We start from the raw sequence: 22,634 nt of genomic DNA, 5'->3' as shown, positions 1-22,634 counted from the left end.
TTTCCCTTCCCACTGCTGGCTCTTGCGTCCTGCTAATTAAACCTTCTTGTTCTGTCTTGTCAGCAAGTTGTGCAGCACCTGGGCCTTGCTCTGCACTTGTGCAGCATCTGGAGATCCTGCCTGGGGCATCTCCTGGGGAGGAAAACAGTCATGGGCAGGGACCAGGGGGTTCCAGGTCTCCTCCTGGCAGTGGAAGGCAGTGGGACTCATCCTGAGTGCTCATGGAGGGGGGGGGGCGTCACTTGAGCTAGTGATTGGAGATATGCAAGTATCAGAAGATGTGGGTAGGTGGGATCTGCTGTGTGAAATTTTCCCTCTGGTCTGTTGGTTTTGTTCACTGCTTGTGGCCAGCTTGGCGATCATCACAATAAACACTCTTTAAAATGAAGAGCTCAGAGATGCTGGATTTGTGCGATGGCAGGCTTCGAGGATGCTGCCAGATGTGGGACTGTTAGACCTGGTGCTAACTCCCCACAGCATCTAAGTGGGTCATCTGCAGACTTTAGAGTCAGCGGTGAGAAAACTGCTGTTGGTGGTGATGTCTGCACTGTCTGTGCTCAGGCAGAGCTGACACGAAGCCAGTGGCATCTGTTTCAGTAGGTGACACATCTGCACCCTGCACGTCCGGGTGTGCCCGTGAGCTCCCACAGGCAGTGCTCATAAAGCAGCCTCTGAAACGTGCATGCCAGCCACCTGAGGCTCCTGCGTGTACCTCACCTGGAGCCATGGCCACAAACGGAGCAACAGTGTGACAAAACACTGTCTACCCCGCAGCCACGCATGCTGATGCAGCAGGCGGGGTGCATCCCCAGCAGCGGAGGGATGGCCAAACCGTGTCCTGCTGCAGGACAAGGCTGGAGCTGGGCTGGGGAGCGAGGACAAGTGGGCGTCCTGGGGAACGGGGCGGGGGCTCTCCCCGAGAGACTGGTGCTGTGTCACTGGTGCTGCGTGGCCCACTGTGTGGGGTGGCTTCCATCCACGGAGAGCGAGATGGGCAACAGACACCTCTGTGGCTCTGTGTGAGCTTTGATGCAGCGCTCTGCTGCTAACTCTCATCTCTTGTCTGTGCATCTGGACCACGCCAACCCCAACAGCTCCCTCCCTTCCCACATTGTGGCTCACCCACCGCAGCCCCTACGTGTGCTGGCAGGGCCCAAGTTCGTGTTTTCGGCAGCGGGTCGTGACTGTGCTTGGCCCTGCAGGGCAGCACTAGCGGGACACCGGGCCAGAGGGGATGGGGAAACGCGCGGGGCTCCCCACAGAGGAACCCCCAACCCCGGAGCCGCGCCTGGGGGCGGCGAGAGCCCGGCGGGACCCCGCCGCCAGCACCCCGTGAGCCGGGCGAGGCGGGGGGCAGCGGGATGGTGGCGGGGCTCCCCCGGCGCGGAGCCTCACCGGCGGGCAGCCGGCACCGTTCCCGCACCATCGCCATGGAAACCGGCAGGGCCGGCGTTCCTCCCGGCGGGGTGCCCAGGCCCGGGTTCCGCGTGCACGGCTCGGCCGCGCGGCCGCCGGGGCCTGCGGGGCTCCGCGTGGGGAGCTCCGCCGGGCCGCGGCCAGGGGCGGGCAGCGCCCGCGGCCCCCCACCGGCGTCTCGGCGCTGCGGCGGCCGGCCCGGGCCTCGGCGGGCGCGGGGGTCGGCGGGGCTGGGGGCAGCGGGCGGCCTTTGTAGGGTGCGGGAGCGGAGCGCGTGTGCGTGCGGGGTGGGACACGCGCACACGCGCAGACACGCGGACACAGGCGCGCACGGACGCGCACACGCACCGGCAGCCGCCCGCCCGCCGAGCCGGCGGATCCAGGCGGGGACGGAGCCTCCCCGGGCGCGGGGATGCTGCCGCCGCCTCCGTCCCCGCCGGGCGGGAGCGCGGCCCGGGCGCCCGCCGCCGTCGCCGCTCTGATGCCTTCGGGGTGCCCGCGCCGGGCCCCGCAGCCGCGGACAGCCCCCCGCGCCGCAGCGTGAGCCATGGAGGAGCCGGACCCGCCGCACACGGGCGACGCCGTCCCCGCGGCCTCGGCCTCCGCCTGCCCGGACGTGTCCCTGGCGCCGGCCACGCGTGAGGGCGCGGGGGGCGCCGCCGGCAGGGCGAGCCGCCCGCCGTCCCCGGGCCCGGAGGGGGCCGGAGCAGCCCAGCCCCAGGAGGGAGCCCGCAGCAGCCTCCTCGCCCCCCCGGCGGACCCGCAGCGGGGTCGCCCCGCGCCGGAGCTCGTTAGGCCTCGGCAAGCCATGGACGGGCTCGGACGTGAGCGGACAGACGGCCTGGCCCAGGTAGGGCGGCTGCCCGGCGAGCCGCGTTTCGGGGCGAGAGGCGTCGTGGCCACGGACGGCCGTCGCCTCGGCCGGGCTCGGGACGTGGCTGCGCCGGGCCGCGGCTGAGCCGCCCCGCGGCACCGACCCCGTGGGGCCGGGAGCTGCTGGAGCCGCTGCCACGCAGCGGGTGAGGGGGAAGGAGCCGCAGGGGTTTCCAGCTGCCGCTGCCCTGCTGGTGCTGGAGCTGGCTCCGGGCACAGATATGTCAGCCCGGGGCTCCCCCACCCCTGCGGCATCTCCGCGCTCCGGCAGCATCAGTGGCGCTGAGGGTGGTGAAGGGGACACAGCTCACTGCCACCTGCTTCCAGAGCGCGCCCTCTTCCAGCAGGGTAGTCTGGAGGGGTTGTGGGCTTGGTGGGCAGCGGGGATCTTGTCCCTGCAGACAAAGCAGGGCACCTCGAGGCAACGCAATGCGCTGCCCCTCGCAGCATCTCTCTGAAAACAGCTGAAGAGGCTTCCTGGGAGCCTCACCCCCTCAATCCTGGCCACATAAGTTCATTAGCTGGCCCTGTTTATGACAACTCACCCTCCCTTTCCTTGGGTAAAATCGCTCATCTTCCTGGGATCCCCTGGTGCTCTGAGGTGACTCTGTGATGTGTTTAAAATAAGGAAGGAATAAGCTCTCAGCCTGTTCTTCTAGAGTGTGGGGAAGAAGAGGTGAGCAGAGCTGGTTGGGGTTTAGCAGGAGATTTTTGAGCTATGCCAGTGCTGTGTTCCTGAGCACAGCTGGAGGGTGGCTGGACCAGCTCACAGGAGCAAGGGTACTGCTGGAAACCCATTGGGAGAGAAAATTGTTTCATTTAAGCAGTCTCTTATGGTTTTTTTTTTGTTTTTTTTTTTTTTGTTTTTTTTTTTGAATGGCTGTTTATCGTGATGCTTAGGGAAATGCCACATTTAGCCACACAGTCCTCAGCCCACCTCTGGTCACAGCTCTTGGTTGTTCCAGAAACACCCCAGACAAAATTGGGGCAGCAGTGTAGGAAGCATTTCCGCTCCCATCCCCCTTAGCTGTCCATCCCAAGACTCGAACCAGTTGTGCCAAACGTAATGTTTCCTCTTGCTTCAGGAGAGCCAGCAGGTGAGGGAGGGAGGAAGCACCCTGTCTTGGTGTTGGTGTTCCTTGCTCTGGTGCTCAGCTTTATTCTGACCCACAGGACTGCCTCATGCTGTCCGGGGAGGGTAGCAAGGGGCAGGAGATGGCGCAAAGGGGTCATTGTGGGTTCTCCAGCAGTTCTCCACCTGTGGGTGGGAGCTATGCACCCAGCTCTGGCCGATCCTGCAGTGGGTACCCTAGGCACCAGCTGCATGTGTGGGTGGAAGTGGTGAGGGCGATGACCCCACTTGCTTTCAATGGCTGTGACTGCTGAGCATTCACCATCCAGTTTCCCTTGGTCTTTGGGAAGCTTTGACTTTTCCCTAGTTTTTCCTTTCCATGTTGGGTGGTCCTAACATGGCAGATGACTGTTTCCCTTCCCTCTTCATGGGCTTGGCAGCACTATGGTAGTGTCACCACAGCACCAGTGTACTGAGTCAGTACCACAATGGTACTTGAGATAGCAATGGTACTGTGGCACCTGGTGGTACTGTCGTGTTAGTGCCATAGTGGGACTGTGGCAGTACCATGACATTACTGTGGTAGTACTGGTGATCCTGTGGTGGTAGTCATGATAATGTTACATCCTTAACATTGCTGTTGATCCCCAGAAAGGTTAACTTGTCATCTCCTGGAAGGAAATACAGCACTTCCTCCTAAAGTCAAGTGATATGAAAGGCTTGCAACTGATCTCTGTTTCAGACCCAGCAGGGAGCTCCCCTCCAAAGCGTGGCTCTTCCTGGCCAGGCTGGGACAAGTGCTACCAATGCCATGTGCCCTGCAGACAGAGCTGGGATTCCTGTAGGAGTCCAGGACTTCTGTCCTTGGGATGTCAGTGCTGCATTATGCAAACAGGGCAGCAGCCTCCAGGGAGTAATCTCCTACTGTGGGGAAGAGCCTCTTGAGGGCTCATCACTGACAGAGTTGATTAAAGAGGTTGATTTTATGATGAAGCTCTTGCCGTGTGTACCAGCCTCTGCCACTAATGCTGTGCCATTTCCTCAGGGCCAGTCTAGGGGCAGATGTTAAGACTTTCTGTAGGTCAAGTTAATATCAGCTTTCTTGCTTAGATCCCTCTGGAGTGCAGGGGTTGGGGAGCTGCCACCTTTCTCCCATATGGGAGCTGGCAAGTGAACTGCGGAGATAGAGAAGTGGGATGGGGCAGAGGAGAACACCTGGAGCATCCCATGCAGCCTCTGTCTGGAGCAGAGCTTGCTCCAGAGCTGGATAACGTTGTTTAGGGCCTGTCCAGGCAAGTGTTGAATATCTCCAAAGATTGGGACCCTTCCACCTCTCTAACCCTGTCCCAGAGCTACAGTAGACTCCTTGATATGAGTGTTCTGCATAGGTCCTGTGGGAATTTCCCTGTGCCCATTTCTTCCCTGCCATTTGCTGTGCTCCTCTGCGTCCTGCAATGCACTGCAGGATTTCCTAGCTCCTCTGCAGAGTAACAGCAGAGACGTGCATCCCCCATCTTACTACTGACTAATGCTATTTGGGGGCTTGATCTCATGAATGTATTCTTGTTCCAAGGCCTTTGAAATCACTCTGGTCTTGCTTTCCAAAATTTCTGTGTAGACACAGAAGGTAAGAAAAGACTTTCTTGCTGAGAATCTCCAGGTACGGCAGGTTTAGGATCCCAATCAGAATGATGAATATCAGAGGAGAAAAACATTATGTAAAACACTATGTAGGAAGAATGGGGTCAAAGTGTCACAGGTACAGTCTGGTTGGAAACTGGAAACTTCTCGTAATGCTGTCAGAACGGTTTTAGAGCATTTCCCAGAAGAGCTCAGTTGTCGGCATCTGCTGTGGGGTGCTGCCCTGCTGGGATCTGCTTTGGTCCTGGAAATCTGGGATGGTTTGAGGGTGGGTTGCTGAACTGAAGGCTTTTTCCTGATGCCGTAAATTGATAGAGGGGAAAGGAACAAGGTCATTCACTTTCTGGATATTCTCTGTGCCCTCTGTTTCCAGGATTAGTGCCCCACCAGCCTATCCAGCTTCATGTACAGATGGGATAAGCTCAGCAGCTTAACCATCCATGTTCTGGCATCTCATGAGCCACAAAAGCAAGGAGCATGGCTAGGGTGCTCAGAGTTGGCTAATGTGACTATTTCTCAATCTCAGGAGGCCACTTTGGATCTGAATTTCTAAAAAGCCAAGCATGCAGCTTTCTCTCTGAGGTCAGAGGGAGCTAAGGATGTTCAATTACTCTGTAAAACCCAAACAAAGATGCTTAATCCAGGGAGCCCCCAAATCAGTTGGAATTTAAATATCCACAGAAAAAAAGCTGTTGCTCTCAATGGGACTTAACACAAATCACAGATACAGTAAGAATTATAAAATGCTGGTAAACATCCTCCATGCCAAGTGTTCAGGACAAGCTGCATTTAACAGCAAGCTCAGTTCCTTTTGCAGGAATTCATGGTATTTTAAGAGCTTTGAACACTCCATAGATGAAAACCTATTCATTTAATGCCTGAGGATGTGTACAGCTGCACCCCTGACTAAATGGATAGATCAGCAAAATAAAATATGGTAGGGAGGTGAGAAGGCCTTCCTGGGTACTGAGGCCAGTTCTGACTGTTATGGACACCATTTCAGAGAATCACAATCAGAAAAAGATCATACTCCATCTAGCTCAAAATCTGAGTAAATTATTTTTTCTTGGCAACACTCAGCCTCATGCAAATGACTTAGTGCCATTTTCTGCAAGCATTACGAATGTATGGCCAACTGCAGATAGCTGTCTGCCATGAAAACCCAAAGTGATTTTATTTGTAGGAATGGACGAAAGCACAAAGCAAGACTATTTGGAAGGGGAAAGTAATTTTTATTTTACTTGTCTTTCTGAGAAAGCTGACTCTACTCACCTGTACTGTCAGTACAAAGACATATCCAAATGGCTTGGAAAGGTTACTTGTGCAGAACATGGAGGATGAGAGACACCAGCCCATTGCCTCCTCACTGTGTCCTTGGCTCCTCTGGACTGGTGATGATGGACTGGTTTGGGAAGTTGGCTGCTACTGCACCATGATCTTTTGTCTCAGCATCTTTTTCATTTCACCCTCTGTACATTATCCACAACGGAACTTGCCAATGCCTTTGCTTCTTTCTTTTGGGTGTCCTGTGGCTGTAGTCCTCCTTCCTGCTGGAACAACATGAAGAGATATGGCACATGCAATGCCGGCAGCCTTGTTGGCCTCCTCCTGCTTTGAGTACAGGCTTTCTGCAGCTGAGCCATCTGTTTAGCAGTTCTTGGAAAATACCCTTTTGGGCATCAGTTTGTAAGTCTTCCACTGCTCTTGCCATTCACATTCCCATATTGATCACCAAACAGTGCCTTTGGCTCTTGTGAGCGGTGCAAGGAAATTATTTCTTTGTCCTTCATCTACTTGTTAAAGACATTGGAGATTTGGGGCTTGTCAAAAGGACAAAATCTTAAAATCACATTTTGGCTAGTGAATTCTTACTTACTGCAATATGTAAGAAATGCTGTTCCCAATGTGCCAGAGTCTGGGCAATCAACATTTTTTAAGCAAATATGACCCAAGCAGAAAAGGTACTCTTCACCCCTGGGAAACTGCAAGTAATTCAGGAAACAGACTCACATGGTAGAGAACTATGGGGCAGATGCCTGGGCAAAAACTGAGCTCTGCATACAAAATCTGCCACTCTAGTTCTGTGATGTGTCTTCCAAGGTTCAAGAGGTCATCCATCTCTTCAGAGCTGAATGCATTAGGTAATACAGTCTCTCTACTCAATAAAAACAACTCGTGAGACCACAAATACCATTGCTGAGGCTCTGAAGTAGGAAGGAGACCGGGTATTAACTTTTCAAGCTGTGATCCTGTTAGAGGGCACTGGTACTTCCGCCTGGGGTAGGGATTTACTGAACTGCAGTTCCATGGCTGCCGGGCGTGAAGCCCTGGCACAGCCCCAGGCTGCTCACTGTAGACAGGAGCATCCCACATGCATTTGTCAGTACCGTGCCTTTCTTATGGCTCTCAAGTCTCATGCCTTTCCAGGGAGTGGTTCTTTGGATTAAAGTTTCTGTTACAAGAAAGATGAGATATCAGAGAACAATCGTCCCTGCTCCAGCCATCAAAATACCAAACCTGGAAAGAGCTAAGTTTTATCACTCTTCCCCAGTTTTTTTGCATACTTACAAAATAGAATTATCTGACGTGGCATCCAAAGAGTCCAGATACTCCATGAAGACCTCGGGGCTGCCTGGGCTGGAGCCTGCAGTGCTGGGAGCTGCAGGCTGACCTTTGTTCAGACCTAAAACCCCAAAATCTCCAACAATTTCTGTAGGAAGCCAATACCCACATGTTTAGCTCAAAGGATGGGCAATGCAGACGAGTACGCAAGAAGCAGGGGTTGTGAAGCCACCCGTCTTTCTGTGTTTGCAATGAGGATGTTAACACATTTACTTCCCACTTCTATGTGTTGCTTTTGTCTAGTGTAAATGTCATTGCTTGTGCCTACTTCTCTGCAGATTCAATGACATGCTCAGCAACACCTAGAAAATCTGCAATGAAAGAAAAAGGCTTGGCTGTCTTGGCTTGGTTGGTCACCTGAGTTTTACAAACAAAATGGGTTTTACAGCATATACCCTGACTTTTGTATATTTCAAGCTGTGCAATGAAGAGAAATAATCTCTTCAGTTTTTCTCTGCAATGAAAGCAGAAAGACTATTAGTCTCCCCTTACCGTGGTGGGGATGGAGCACAATCCTGCTTTACCACTGTGGGGATAGACAAAATCTTTCTGAAAGCTGCTAAGAGAAAAATGAGAAGCTTGTACATCAGTGTTAAATGGGCAGTTGACAGAAGAATCTTAATACATGATTCTTCCCCTGTGAAATGCGGGCATCTTTCTCACAAGATATGTAGATGAAAAAGGCCCCTACAAAGGACTTAGGGGTGCCCAAGGATCCCAGAGTGGCCCAAGGGCAGGAAGGTCATGTTGTTTTCATACTGTGTATAACCCTACACTGTAGGTTATCTGCTAAACAAGTTGGATCATATCCCAGCAATTACCAGCTGCATTTTCTGGCTGCATATCCTGGATCTGCAAAAAGATTTGCATTTAACATGGAGAGAGGTTGGGTTGCAGCTGGGAAATCCTTCATGGGGACACCCGCACTGTCATGCCTCTGTGTAAGGCAGGTAACTCCTAGCTGGAAGAAGTGTTGGTTAAAGGTGTCTGGACCACACTGGAGGGCAGGACAAGGAGCAACTCCAGTACAGATGGTACCAGCAGTTATTCAGCTAGATGAGCGCCTGTGCCCTTGGGAGGACCTTTCCACTTCAGGTGTCCCCACTGGGTCCATCCCACACAGGGCTGCTTGCTCTGATCTCTGTGCTGGGCTTTGTGACACAGGGACAGGCTGGCCTTGCGGGGACAGAAGAGGGTTACTCCAAATCCTCTGTCTCTCTCAACCAACTGATCTGTTTTATGTCTGATTGTCAAAGACAGCTGAAAAAAAAGCTGAAAGTGATCAGAGGGTGTGCAGAATAGGATGCTTGGGAAAAGGTGTAAGTGAATGTTCCCTGAACATTCTCTTAATATCTTGCAATCTGTGGCTCCAACACTCTCCATGCTGGAGACAGTATATTTGAAATTAATAGCCTCGGATGGATTTTTTCTTCTGTGAATTCTTTACTTGTGGTGATAAAAATCAGATAAATGAGGAAATCACAATAAATAAGATTGTGTTTGGAAGAGGGATGGGCAGCAGGAGAAAATGCTGAATCATGGAAACAGGAGCTGGCAACGCACAGGGAGAGGAGCTGGTGAGGAAGTGTCATGAAGTCAAAGAAAAAACATAGATGTTTGTGTCTGAAACCAGGAACCTGGTGCAAAATGAAGGAAGCTGTGGGAAACAGGCTGCCTATCAAAGGAATGGCAGAGTAACCACGGCTGCATCCCGGGCCTGTTTCTTCTCTCATACCTTTAACAAAAATAGCCCTTTTACCTCTGTGCAGATAATGCGCACTCCAGTGCGAGGTGTCCTCGCTGTGCTGGCAGTGGCAGCTGATGGGTTTTGCTCTTGCTCACTGACCGAGCAGGAGGTGATGCTATTTTTGTCTTGCTTTTGACTTGCAGTGAGGGAAGTGCAGAAGAGCAGCCTACAGAAAATAACTTCCCTCTACAAGGAAGCTGATTCCGCTGAACCTGGATGGAAGAGGAAAAAACGTATCGTCAGTGACAGGTTTTATTTCCAAATGGCAAGGACTGAGAAGTTAAGGAAACTAATTACCAAAGTCAGCTGGAGCAAACTATAGGGCTTTGGCATGATGGAGGCCTGGAATTTAATGCAGTACAAGTGACAATGATTTCAAACAAGGGAGAGGTGGTGGGTTTAATATAGAAGGTAGTAGGAAAGTAGTGGTGGTTTTTGACATAAGAGGTGGTATCTGAAGTAGGATGGTTAGATTTCAGAGATGACTGTTGTGAAGCAAACCTGGCAACTGGAGCCCTATCTGTTGCAGACAGGGAAGTCATCATGGGGACATCTTGAAATTATATGTTTTAGAAACAGTCACGAGCATGCCAAAGGCCACCTGAGACTTCCGGCTCATGGAGCCACCTGGTAAATTCCTCCTTGACATCTGCTTCTCTGCTAGATTTTCAAGAAGGGTTGGATTTTGACTTTGGTTCAGTTGCAGCAGTGGGACTGGGGAAGCCCTTGGGCCAGTCTGTGCCAGGCTGAGCCGCAAGGCACCAGCAGTATAGCTTGGCCACCCGAGCTGCACTGCAGAGCTGAGCTGCCAACCCAGCCGCAGTTTGATTTACTGCCCCCCAAATGGCTTCCTGCAAGTTTGCCGCAGAACTTCAAAGATTGTGCTGGATGCTGCATGTTCCTCGGGGATTTTGATTGCATGACCCAGTTAGCAGCCTGTCTGGGCATCTCGCTCTGTAAAAGCTGCTGCAGCTCTTGATGGCTTTTTGAAGTTTTCAGGTGAAAAAGCAGCAGCTTTTCTTGTAGGTATCCTGCTGAGGCCTGTGTTTGCTCATTCTCAATGTATCACGAGGAAACTGTATTTTTGGTTCTACCCGCCAGAAGAGGTGACAGATGATCATGTTACCACTGTACCAAGAGGCTTCAAAGCCATGTGTCAGCTGCACTAGGGAGCTGTGCTCTGCTTCCCTGCTTTCCTCCCTGCTGCTATTTCCCTGCTTTGCTCTATCTTTGGAAAGTTTCCTCTGTGGCCAAAAAACTTGTCCCTGGGATTAATTATGTTAGTGGCCAAGGAATCTCCTGATCTGGGGACATGAGGGCTCTCTGTGCCTTCTCTGTGGTTCAGCTCTGCCTTGGCTCCCACCAGCTCACTGCAAACCTTCCTGACTGCGGGAAGCTTTTGGATTTTGTCTCCTGGCTTCTGCAGGCACTTCTACGTGTCCTTATGAAGATGAGCCATTTGGGGGGGCCTCCAGGCCTATTCTCACAAGGATTTCCTCAGCTCCATTCAAAACACAATGTGTGGGGGGTGCTGCAAGCATGCCTGCAGTGAGGCTGCATCACAGAGCACAGATGCAATGTGAAACGTCGGAGCGGTTAATAAATGAAAAGCTATTTCATTATAGGAAATGAATGTTTAATGAGTGTGGGATGACGTCTAGACAGTCAGTCAGTGCTGGCCACGCGATCTGTGAGGAGCCAGCCTGGCCCCAGCCCTGTGCCAGGGTGAGGTTTGGCAAAGCTTGGAGCCACCACCCTGGTGGTGCTGCAGCAAGGGTCTCCTGATGCCACATGGCTGTGGATGCCCCTCATGCCTCTCCTAAGGAGGCCATGAGGACCTGCAGCTGCAGCAGGGACTAGGAGGTGGGGGGTGGCCTGGCTGTGGGCCGGGCCAGGCCCGGCCTGGAGCAGGCCCAGGAGAGCCAGCAGCACCTGGGGAGCTCAGCGTGGACTCAGCCTCTGCTGTGTGGTGGGCTCTGAAGCGCAGCTGAACTGGGGACAGCCTGCTAGTCCAGGCTAGGAGGAGAGTAGCTGTGAGTCTTTGCATCCTGGCCTGGTGAAGACACTGTTTTGTAGCTACAGTAAAGAGGCTTCAAAGACATAAATAGGCCCATCTGGGTGTCAGTCCCCAGCAGAGCCCCTGCCATGTTAGAAGGGCCAATCAGCCCCTGCAGAACTGCAATACTGATGTGCCAGAAGCCCTGGCTGCCAGAGGGGAGAGGCCACAGCACCCTGCATCCTTCATGGCTGCCCAGCTCCTGCCCCAGGCACAGAAGGCACTGGCTGAGCCTCTCTGCGTGGAAGAGAGCAAAGACAAGAAGCTTTACTCTTCTTGGCAGTGGCAAGGAGATGGAAATAATGTATTCTGACTTCATCCCAGGAGCTGCCTTCCTGGCTCTGGGGACAGGAGCAGTGAACCGTCCCACAGCAACACTGTGCTTGCCTGGAAAATGCTGACAGGATTCACCCCATGCCCTCATTCTGCTTTGTGCCCCCATCAGCACTCACAGCATCCTCTGCATGGGCTCTGCTCTTCCTGGAGCTGGCAATGGGGGAAATATTCTCTGGGACACATTACTGTCCCTGTAAAGCAGCAGGGATGGGACTGGTGCTGCAGGACTTGGTGCTGGGTCTCTGGGCCCAGATCACCGCACTGTGCAGGATGAGTGGCACTTGGCTCTGGGGGCTTCTTTGTCGTGCCAGGGGGCTCACATGGCGCAGTGTCCTTGGGGATGAGGCAGCAACTGCACCTTTGTGCTGAGAGGGGTGGAAAAAAAAAAAGAAGAAAATAAATATAGGTTTGCTTTCCCACAAATGGAAGGCAGTGCAATCTCTTCCCATGGGACATTTCACTCCACCTTTCTTGAACCCAGGGATTTCTTCAGGGTGGACACCTACAAACAGCTCTGCCAAAGGCCTGGGAGCTCGAGGCATCCAATATTCCCTCTTGGGGGCTTAGAGGGCTGGTGGCACCTGGGGCATTGGGTGAGGCCAGGAGAGGGCTGATTTATTTTTAAAGGGTTTTCTTTTGGTTTTCAGTCTCTTCCAGTCATGTTTTTCCTCCCTGATGTGCCAATGCATTTCTATACAGGGGTGAAAGGTTGGGAGAGGCTGCCTGCTGTGCCTGGCTATGCCGGGGGTTTTGGCACAATGGACTTTGTGGCACTGGTCTCCTGTGCTTTTTCTCTGCTAGAAGTGATCAAGAAGCCAAGAATAGTCTTGTTCAAAAGTGTGATGAGTTTTACCCAGTCTCAGACTTCCTAGAGCTTATCAGCATCCTTGTGCTGTGAGCTGCTTATATGACTTGCTGCCAGGAAAGCCTGGGAAGTGTTTATTAGCACTAGCAAAGAATTCCTGGGTCCTGCAAGACTGGTCTGGCTGCTGGGAGAACATCTGTCTAGGTCTTCTCGAAGTCCATGGCTTGCTGCTGCCATATGGCAGATGTGAAGCAATAGCTTGGCTCTGAGCTTTGCTAACACATAAAAATACTTTCTGGGACCCTGCTTCGGCAGCAAGCCTGCGGCGAGCTGCTCTGTGCAGGAAGCAGTAACCACAAGCTATATATACAGCTCCCAGCAGAGCTGCTGCTGCTTTTGATGTGACAAAATTAAGGTAGTATTTTGCAAAGAAATCCGGCATGTTGCCTTCTTCCGGAGCCAAGGCTGTCACAGGGAGGGCAGAGCCAGGGCCTGGCTCCCAGGCAGGTTCCTGGGCTAATCTATGTGGCTGGCTTGGGGAGGGGGGTGAGGAGGTCTCTTTGCCTCCAAGAACCACACAATACCTGGTCCCTGAGCTGTAGGGAGGAGCACATGTGTCTGGTGTGTTGTGGCATGTGGTCTTGCTGGCTCTGCTTGCATTTATCTGAGCTGGTTTAGGTGGTATGATGTCAAAACGCAAGCAGCTGGAAACAATGTCAGGGTTTGGGCTTTTTCCTCAGATGCAAGTTGAGACCCCGATGCAGCCCAAGACTCTCTGCAGGGTGACCAGTCCCATTGGTCCATGGGGAGGCACTGGGTGATGGAACCATTTGTAGAGGGGTGCCAGAGTTCAGTGTGCCCTTGATAGCAATCTCCCTGACTTTCCACACTGCTAGTAGGGCATACATCTCCTTGAACCTGGAAAAGCATCTGCAAGTACCCAGCTATGGCCATTGCTCCTGCTGTCCCCAAAGGACATGCAGCCCCTCTCTTCCTCCTGAAATCAGCCTCCAAGTCTCAGCCTGCTGCTTCACTGCCTGCACCGTGACCCTGCTGGCCTCCCAGTGAAGCTGGGCTGGGCTTGCTGCGGGGCCAGGGAGAGCATGCAGCCATGGCCTCCTCATCCAGGGGAGGTGAAGCCCTGCCTTGCCTCTCCCATGCTGTTTTGCAGAGCGGGGCTGACTACAGCTTCCTTGTGAGCCAGAACACGAAGCTCCTGAGTGCACTGGAGGACCTGCAGCACCGCTACTCTAGTCTCGCGGAGGAAAACAGCTTGCTGGTGAGCGGAGGATGTAGCCTGGCCAGGCACTGGGTTGGCTCAAGGCACACCAATGTGGGGTGTGGGATTCTCCATGGGGAGGGAGCCCTGTTTGGGGTGAGCTGCCATTGGCCACCAGATCCAAGAAATGCTGGTACATGGGATCAGATGGGGAGGGTGTGGGGGAAAGAAAAGGAGGCCTGGGTGCTTTGTGTGCCCTCAGTGCCTTTGCACTGCACCTGCTGTTGGCTCGAGCAGGACCCCTTCCTCGTGACCTGCTGCTGCCCTCCCTGCCATCTTTGTCCTGTGTTATTTGCCTGCTGGAAACCGCAAGAGGCTTTTCCGCAGCTGCCTGCTAGGGCTGGCAGAGAGCAACACAGCCATGAGCTGACAGCAGGGAGGGGGAAGTCACTCTTGTTTCCTCTTTAAGGGAAAAAGCAGAAACACTGATTCACTTCACCCTGCTCTGGTGACAGCGCAGCACTGCCCCCTGCTCCTGCGGGAGCTCAGCACCCGGCTCTCCAGCTGCACCCCTGGCACCCAACGCCACAGTGTGGGCTGCCCCATTCTGCCCAACTTCCACATCCTCGGCTCCCCTAGCCCATGGTTGGCAGCCAGGAAATAAGAAGAGGAGATGCTCCCCCCCCTCACCAGAGCATATCCCTGCCTGTAAAGCCCTGCAACGTGGGGATGTAGCCACCCTGGGTTTGAGTACCCCACAATGCTGGCAGGGCTGCATTGGTCCAACCCTATAAACTTTCCGTTCCTGATCTGAGACCATGACCATAGAGGCCCCCAAAAGTTCAGGTCCTTCCACTGCTGTGGTCCAGCCACCTGCTCAGCATGCTCAGCATGCTTCAACGGCCTGGACCTGTGTGGCATCAGGGCTTGGCTAGACAGTGCGATGGGTACTGCTGCCAAGACACAGGCAGCAGGATATGCTTCAGGAACAACCTCCTTGTTCCTGCTGGGAATGGGGTTCATCAGCAACCCTGGCTCTGAACTACAATGTGCAGAGGGAGAGGACCTTGCATTGCACATCGTCCATGTACCTTTGGAAGTGTATGGCCATAATGCCGTCCTAGGCAAATGTGCTTCCCATTTCCTAATGTAAATGTCATAGCAGCTTCATATTTCATGTGTCACCACTGCTGTTTGAAAAGAAGGTGTAAAAGAGTCTGAGAAATATACAGTTCAGGTTGATTTTTTCTCTTCAAAATGCCCTTGAAAATTTGATCACTCAACATTTCAGATTTATATCACCAAATTCAAAACATATTTTAGATAATTTTCCTACACTAAAAGCATACATCCAGTATGCCCTGCAGGCTCAGGGGGTCACCCATTAGCATTCATGTGGATTTTAGCAAAGCACTATCATATAAGCTCTCATCAAATCTTACTCTCAAAAATCAGCCTTGGTCTTCCAAATGAAGAAAAGCAAATAAAGCAGTGAAAGCAGCAAGTGCATGTGGTGGGATCTCACAGGGAAGAAAATAAGTGAAAGGATCAGCTGACCTGACATTTTTGCTGATGTGAAAAGACAGCACAACACATCTGGGTACAACCTTGAGAGAACAAGCCATCGGCAAGCAGCAGCTTATCGAAATGGACAGATAACAAATAAAAGGGGATTAAGAGCAAACAGAATCAATAGAAAGGAAAAAGAAATTTGGTTTGCAAACATCATAAAGTCCTTGGCTGCTTTCTCTCCATTCCCCTCAGCTTATGTCTCAGTGTCAGGAGAGCAAGGAAAAAAGCAAGCAAAGTTTGGGGTGTAATGTGGGGTGTAATGCAGTGCAAATCCACAGTGATGTGTTGAGTACTGTAACAGCAGGGAAATGTACTGGACAGGCTTTGGAAGGGAAAGCCCAAAGGGCCAGCAGCCAGGATAGACTGATTCTGGTGATGTGTTCAGTCCCATCCAGCAAAGGCAGAGCCTGCAAAGAGCAGAGAGAGCGACAGACAGGCTGCAGAGATGGATGGACTGGGGTGGGGCAAGGGGCTTCTTGTTTAAGAGGTCAAGTTAACAAAAATATCAGGAAAAGCAGAGGTTTCAGTGACTGGAGAGGAGACGAGTGAAGGTCAGTGACGAGTGAAGCATCTGGGACAGTTGTACAAGAACCGGCCAAGCCCTGGTTGGGGAGAGCCCAGTGGACACAGAGTGGGTCAGGCAGGGCAAGGGACCTCTGCTACCTCTGACATCCCCAGTGCCAGCTTCAAGCATGGGTGCAGGGGGAGACTGAATAGGGTTTTCAGGTCAATCCTTCTGTTATCCAGCGCAGGAGCTGCTTCCCTGAAACAGAGGAGAAGGTTAAGCACCTGAAGAGGAAGAACGCAGAGCTGGCGGTGATCGCCAAACGCCTGGAGGAGAGAGCCCGGAAACTCCAGGAGGCAAACCTCAAAGTCGTGAGTGTTGAGCCTCTGCATTGCTGAGTTGGGAAGCTGGGCTAGGAGAACACCTCACCACTGGGACTTCTTGCTTGCTACTTTTATAGGAACAGAAGGCCCTCTTCTTTTCCCTTTCCTTAAAGCAGGCAAGGCCACATGGCAGTCTTGCTTTGTACATCTGTAACAGGGCAGGAATCACAAAACTGAGCTGAGGGGACAGCCATCACCAGCTTCTGCTTATGCTTGGGGAGCTGGTTTTGAACAATTTCCTCCTAATTGGTTTCTTGCTGTAAATGTGCCATCCTAATGTAAGGTATTAATTTAGGTAATTAGCTCAGCTTTCCCTGGGCTAGTCATAAAAATAATTCATCTGACTTCACCGAAAAGAAACAGGAAGTATTTGAATAAGAAAAGGAGTGTGGTAAGGCAAAACAGGAAGGGGTGAGATACTATGTTCTGCCCCATCCACACCTCACTAGCATTTTTGTGCAAGCTGTGTGTTTTTTCTTTCTCAAACGGAAGAGCAGTTTGTTAGAAACCCTATAGTTTCTGATACAGTGCAGGAGTGGTGGGAGATGGCTGAAGGACGTGGGATTTTGCAGACAAACATTTGTATGAGCTACCTAAAGGTAGCTTGTAGCAGTGTAAGGGAAAATCTTTCTCCCATTTGAATGAAACCTTTTTTTTTGGGGGTGGTGGTGGTGGGGGGGTGGTGTGGGGAGGAGTGGGGGGAATTCAAGCCCTTTATGATAGAAAGGAGAAGTGAAAGCTTGGCTGAAGAGAAGGTAGGGGATTTTCCTGATATTGCCTGCCCTCTCTGTCCCCAGGCACCACACTGTCCCTCTGCCACAGGATTTTGGTACTTGCAGTGCAACGGTTGCTGCCAGATGGACTTGGCAAATACTGTGCTAAGAGAAATCATTTGCTATGCATCTAACAGCTATGCAGACTCTCCAGCAACTACACAAATACCATTTCATTATTTTTTTTTCCAAGTGAAACTTTGGGGTGGCTGCTGTTTGAGACCTGGGTGAGCCCTTGGAGAACCAACTGGCTGGCCCAGGTCTCCATGCAGCTGAACACTTGGGTGGCCAAGGTTTGTAGAGAGGTGGGCTGGAGGTAGGACCAGGCAGCTGCGTGCCCTGAGGAGCTGGGATTAATCTGGCAGCAGTTGGCTTCCGTAACTGGTACACAGGTCCTGGGGAACCAGCTCAGTGTGCAGCTTCTGTGTGTGGGCGAGGTGCTCAGGAAGACCTGGGGAGAAGTTTGCACAGAGGATGCCCTGATCCTGGTCAGGGAGGGGAGGGAGTCCCTCCTTGTAAGTTCTCCAGGTTTTGTTCAGAGAAAAACTGCTGGATGGGGAGAGGCAGGGTGTGATAAACCTGGGGACGAGACATGGCCTCACTGCCCAGAGGGCTGGGATGCACAGGGATGTGTGAGCTACCCACCCACTCAGCAGTGCTGGTACCCCATGGGAGAGCTGGCCCTAGGGATGGGGGCCAGCTAGGGATGGGGGCAGTGCTGAGACCTGTCATCCTGGGGAGACTGCAGCTGGGCAGCATCATGCCCTGCCCAGGACGTCTACTCAGAGGCTGTGCCCAGCCTTCTGCCCATCCCCTTTACTCCCCTTGTAGTCCCCCACAACTTCCCACTCTTGCTCTTCCCTCCCTTCCAAGGGAGTGCATGAAGCTGAACTGCTTCTTCAGCTGAACATCCCATCTTCCCCCAGCTGTGCTGGCCCTGACTGGGCTCTCTCTTGCCACTCCCCTTTGCCTGTATCTTCCACCCATGCATGCTGAAGCTCTTCCCCCTTGCCTTTCAAGGATTCCATAAAAGCCCCATTTCTCTTGCTGTCTTGGCTGCCTTCACTCTTGCTCCCATGCTCGTCTTTCCTGCCACCCTCCTCTCCTTTCTGCTGTCCTCTCTTATCTTTCAGCCTTTATCCTGGCTTTCTCCTCCCCACAGCTGCTGTTGCCCTGCCTGCAGGCCTCTGTGCTGACTATGCATGCGTTGGCGCAGTCTGCTGAGCACCTTCTCCCTCCCACCTCCTCTCTGATCCAATTCTCTAAGAAGCCTTTCCTCTTTCCTCCCGCTTTTCTATACACCTCTTGTTCTCCCGTCTGTCTTTCCATACACCTCTTGTTCTCCCCTGTTGGGGTTAGGCTGCCTGATGGTAGTTGGGGTGGTAGTTGATCAACACCAATGTATGTGGCTTTCTCTCTTGCTGCTCTCTCTGGTATAGGTAACTGCTCCGGTGCCTCTAAAGGGTTCCAGCCTGGAGCTGTGTAAAAAAGCATTTGCCTGCCAGCGTGCCAAGGACCTGACAGAGCAAGCCAGTGCTCTCCTGGCAAAAGACAAGCAGATTGAAGCTCTGCAGCAGGAGTGCCGGGAGCTGCAGGCTAAGCTCATTGCAGGGAAGGTGAGAAACTTCTGGGACATCATGCAGTGGCTGGGTAAAAACAGTGCAGTAACAATGCTGGGAACCACGCTCCGGCAGTGTGAGAAGGACAGACTGAAAACAGAGCATTTGATGTGTGAGTTGGTATGGGAGAAGTTGGGTAAGTGTGTGGCCAAGATGGGGTCCAGACCCCTCCAGAACAGTATGTTGGGGGATACTCCAATTCTCACTTCATGAATTCGTGGGTCTGTGCTGCCATTTTCAGCAGTGACCTAAAAGTCTCCCCCTGGAAAGCCCCCAAGAAGCCACAGATACAGGATGACCTTTCACAGCGCTAAACTTCAAGTGAGATGTAGAAGCAGGACTTCCTTTTAAGACATTCCTTTAAAAAGTAAACCAGCTGAGCACATTCCCAATAACCACTCTGAATCTCATGTCCTCAACCGCAGCTTTCTGAGTGCTTACAGCCACAGTAGTGCATACAAATCCTAAGATGAGGGTTTGTGTCCATGAAACCATCTACAGTGCTGATGCCTACAACAAGGCTGGTTGCCTGTGTTCCCTTTAGCACCAGCACATAACTTGCTGAAATAACTGATGAGATAAAAGGGTTAATTCAGCTCATCCTGAGGCATCTAAAAACTGCTTGGATGTGTCATTCCCTCGAAGCACCTATTCTCTGCAATGGCTCTGAAAGGAGCCTCTGCAGACATCTGAAGCTAGACAAAACAGTTCTCACTCAAGATGACTAGAGCAATCTGTTCTGCGCATATCAGGTATGTCTTTTGTTCCTAAGCTGGAAACTTTTGGTGTAGGTCGGTTAACAAACTCTCATTCTCTCTTTTTCACCAATATGGTTGTGGTCAAGTGCAGCGCTATGTTCTTGCACCCAGCTGAGCTGAAAGAATACTTGCATTTCTACTTACTCTACCTACAGTAATACTGAGGTGACAAATACTTCCTTGCTGAAAGCAGCTTTATTTCATTCCCTGAGCTCTCCATATGTTTGCTTTTACTGCATGTTTGCAGGTAGATTCTCCCTCTTTCCCTAATGTAGGTCTAGTCAGGACAAGAATAATTGGGTGGTGTTTGCTCTTTGTAAAGAGCTGCCCCAGTGATCCCTTCTGGCATTAAATTAAACAGGAGAAAGTTATCCAGGTCTGCATGTGTCCTACAGTCTCATTGAGAACAAATTTCCTTCATGTCCTCATGACTGCTTGCTGCAACCCCCACAGAAGCAGGAACAGCCTATCAAAGCTGCCTGATTTTCACAGCAGAGCATGCTGAGCAACCAACCTGAATCTGCCAGGGATAGGAAAGTAACAAACTACAGAGGAATGTGACAAAGACAGGAGAGCAAGACTCATTAATGGCCAAGGAAATACACATTGGTGTAATCCTCAGGGTTGATTTCAGCTTCTGCCTTGCTAGGGCATGGGTGACAACACTGGCTGGGAAGATAGAACCACCTGTTTAACCTGCCAAGGTACCAGCAACGGAGGGCACCAATAGACGAGCAGGGAATCTGCAGAGAAAAATTGCTGGAGATAAAATCATTCCATCTGATCTTGTTTTTCCCATTTCTCTTCCAAGCAAGCTGCTCATTAAATTTTAATTCTCAGCTAGTTAAAATTCAAAATTCACCTAATCTGTCTGTAGCATGCAAAATGCATTATGCCAGTGAAGGGGTTTATATGCAGAGATATTATGTGCATGCTCAGAGTTTGTAACCAAATCAATTTTAATCTAGCATACTTAATTCCGCACGAATTCTTCAGTAGCTTTGAAATGGATCTGCTCAGTTCCTTTCCACTGGCAAGACAACCTGCACACCGGACTGCAAAAGCATTGCCCTTGTTTTGCAAAGTTAGGGCTCTCAGGATAAAATGATTTCCTGAGATCGTTCTCCAGTGATGGGTTTCCAACCAAGCCCTAGCACCAGCTCTTAGCAGACTTCAATTTCTTGCAGTGGAGATTCTTGGAAACAAGGAATTTCAGGGAATGGCAAGGCAGCTGCAGGGAACATGCATAATATGAGAGGAAATCTGAGCTTTTTTCTACTCCCTTGTTCCCCAGGCTGTGGAGGCTTTCTGTTGATAATAGCTGCCTTTTTTTTTTTTTTTTTTTTTTGGTGGGGGAAGGGAGTTTTTTTAATGCAGCCACAGTCAATTTTGTTCAAAGAACTATACCCTGATAGCGTGTACATGGGAGGGCCCAGCTGCTTGCTTCTTAAATCTGTAACCAGTTCCCATTAATGGTGCCTCAGTTTCCCCCTTGTAGCTTGAAAGCAACTACGTTTTTTGACTAAAATTGCATTTGCGAAGCACACACTATTTTTAGGGTAAATAAGAAGTGAACAGGGAAGCAGATTAAATTTGTCTTGGATACCAATTATGTATTGAATTCACTGGCTTAGGAGGTTTCCAGGGGAATGAGCAATGTCTCCTTCAGCAGTGTATTTGTAAAGACAGGTTTTCATAACCAGCTTTTGTATGTATGTACAGACATGCAGGTACATGTTTTTTCAGCTTCCTGAAATCTGTAAAAGCCTGTGAAGAATTAACAAAACTGGTGACATATGCACACCTTTTATTTTGTGAGAATAAAATTGCACTGGTTTCCTTTAAAAGCTGCTGGCTCTGGGTCCAGAGCGACCACTTGTGCTGAAGATAGTAGCTCATCTATCCCTCTCTGATGAGGTTAGAAATCAAGAATGTTTAAAAAAAATAAACAACAACATCCTGAGTTAGGACTTAACAAGTCTCAGATATTCTTCATTATCCCTAGCATTTAAAAACCTAACCACCGTGCATGCATAGGGCTGTAGAGAATGCCAGCACCCACAATAAAGGGAACCAGCCGAGGCTCTTGCTTTGCGGGGAAATGAGATTTTATTATCCTGACACGCTCTCTGCTGGCAAACACTTAGAAAACACATGCTAGGCCCTTTTTAGTATAGCTTCGCACTGGGATACTTGTAGAAGCATTACAGGCTAGTTTTCATCTGTGGGAGAAATAACATATTGAAATAAGGGATGCAAAATGACCGTTTTTGAGGCTTTGGAGATGCAGGAAACTAAAACCTTTGTGTGCTGCATTACCTGTTTTTGCTGGTAGTTGTTTGGTAACACTTTTGCAGTTTGTGTGTGAAATCACCACCGTGACCTGCTCCACCTTTCCAAGCTTGGCAGTGATACACTGCTGGGTTTGTATTTCCTGCAGGATGACCCTTGCTGCCTAAACGTTGTTGAGTTTGATCGGCTGCTGCGGGAGTCCCAGAAAGAAGTGCTGCGGCTGCAGAGACAGATTGCTCTGAAGAATTTCAAGGAGTGCCTGCGTTCCTCTAAAACCAGTTCAGGCAGCTCTTTGCCAAGTGCCACCACCTGCCTGGGAGCAACACTAAATACCTGCATCAAAGACTCACCTCTACCAAAGGAGGCCCGCTCGGGAGACCCAGTGCTAAGAGTGGAAGCACACAGGAAGGTGAGACAAGTGGGTCAGCAAGCTAAAAGTCTTGTGATTTCGTTACTGAGTTAATCAATGTTCTCAGGAAGCTTGCAAAGAGCACATGAGCGCTGCAGTCAGCGTTGGCTGTGCTAGTTTTCAGAGTGGCCTGCCCAAGCACCAAGCATCACCTAGCCAGGGGACGGTGGCCGCTGCCGGCAGCCCCCCCCCCCCCTTCAGGGCTCCGTGGCGGTGGAGCAGAGCGCCCTTCAGCTCCGGGCCTTTGCCCCCCGGGCTTCGCCTCACGCCCAGGCCGCGCTGAGCAGGGCCCGGGCCGCCCCCCCGCGGCCGCAGTGGTACGGCCCGCTAAATCCCCGCCGCGCCGCGCCGCCGGCAGGTAAGGCCGGGCCTTCCGCGGCCACCCGCGCCGGGCCGGGGAGCGACGAACGGGGCCCGGGGCGGGCCCGGGGCTCCGCCGGGCAGCAGCTGCCCCGCGGCGCGGCCCGGTGCCGCTGGGCCGGGGCGGCCCGGCCCGGCGCGGCCCCTCTGCTGGGGCCTCCGCGGCGGGGCCCTGC

General features: G+C 51.9%; 1 protein-coding gene across 7 annotated transcripts in view; it reads left to right on the top strand.

Moving 5' to 3' along the window:
- The first annotated feature begins 1,589 nt into the window (after positions 1 to 1,589).
- Positions 1,590 to 22,634, top strand: part of TSPOAP1 (TSPO associated protein 1) — a 69,543-nt gene continuing 48,498 nt past the window's right edge. For 2 of the 7 annotated variants that reach the window (XM_084492740.1, XM_084492739.1), the window contains exons 1-5: positions 1,590 to 2,266; positions 13,740 to 13,847; positions 16,107 to 16,235; positions 18,460 to 18,636; positions 21,838 to 22,098. In XM_084492740.1, the coding sequence (XP_084348866.1) occupies positions 1,964 to 2,266; positions 13,740 to 13,847; positions 16,107 to 16,235; positions 18,460 to 18,636; positions 21,838 to 22,098 (978 nt within the window). In that variant the 5' untranslated portion in view covers positions 1,590 to 1,963. The remainder of the gene's footprint in view (positions 2,267 to 13,739; positions 13,848 to 16,106; positions 16,236 to 18,459; positions 18,637 to 21,837; positions 22,099 to 22,634) is intronic. The other 5 variants (XM_084492737.1, XM_084492735.1, XM_084492738.1 and 2 more) reach the window with 4 other exon arrangements.

Source organism: Aythya ferina, assembly GCF_964211825.1.
Source record: "Aythya ferina genome assembly, chromosome: 19".
Classification (NCBI taxonomy): domain Eukaryota; kingdom Metazoa; phylum Chordata; class Aves; order Anseriformes; family Anatidae; genus Aythya; species Aythya ferina.
Note: the sequence above shows the minus strand (reverse complement) of the source record. Positions and strands in the feature narration are given on the sequence as shown.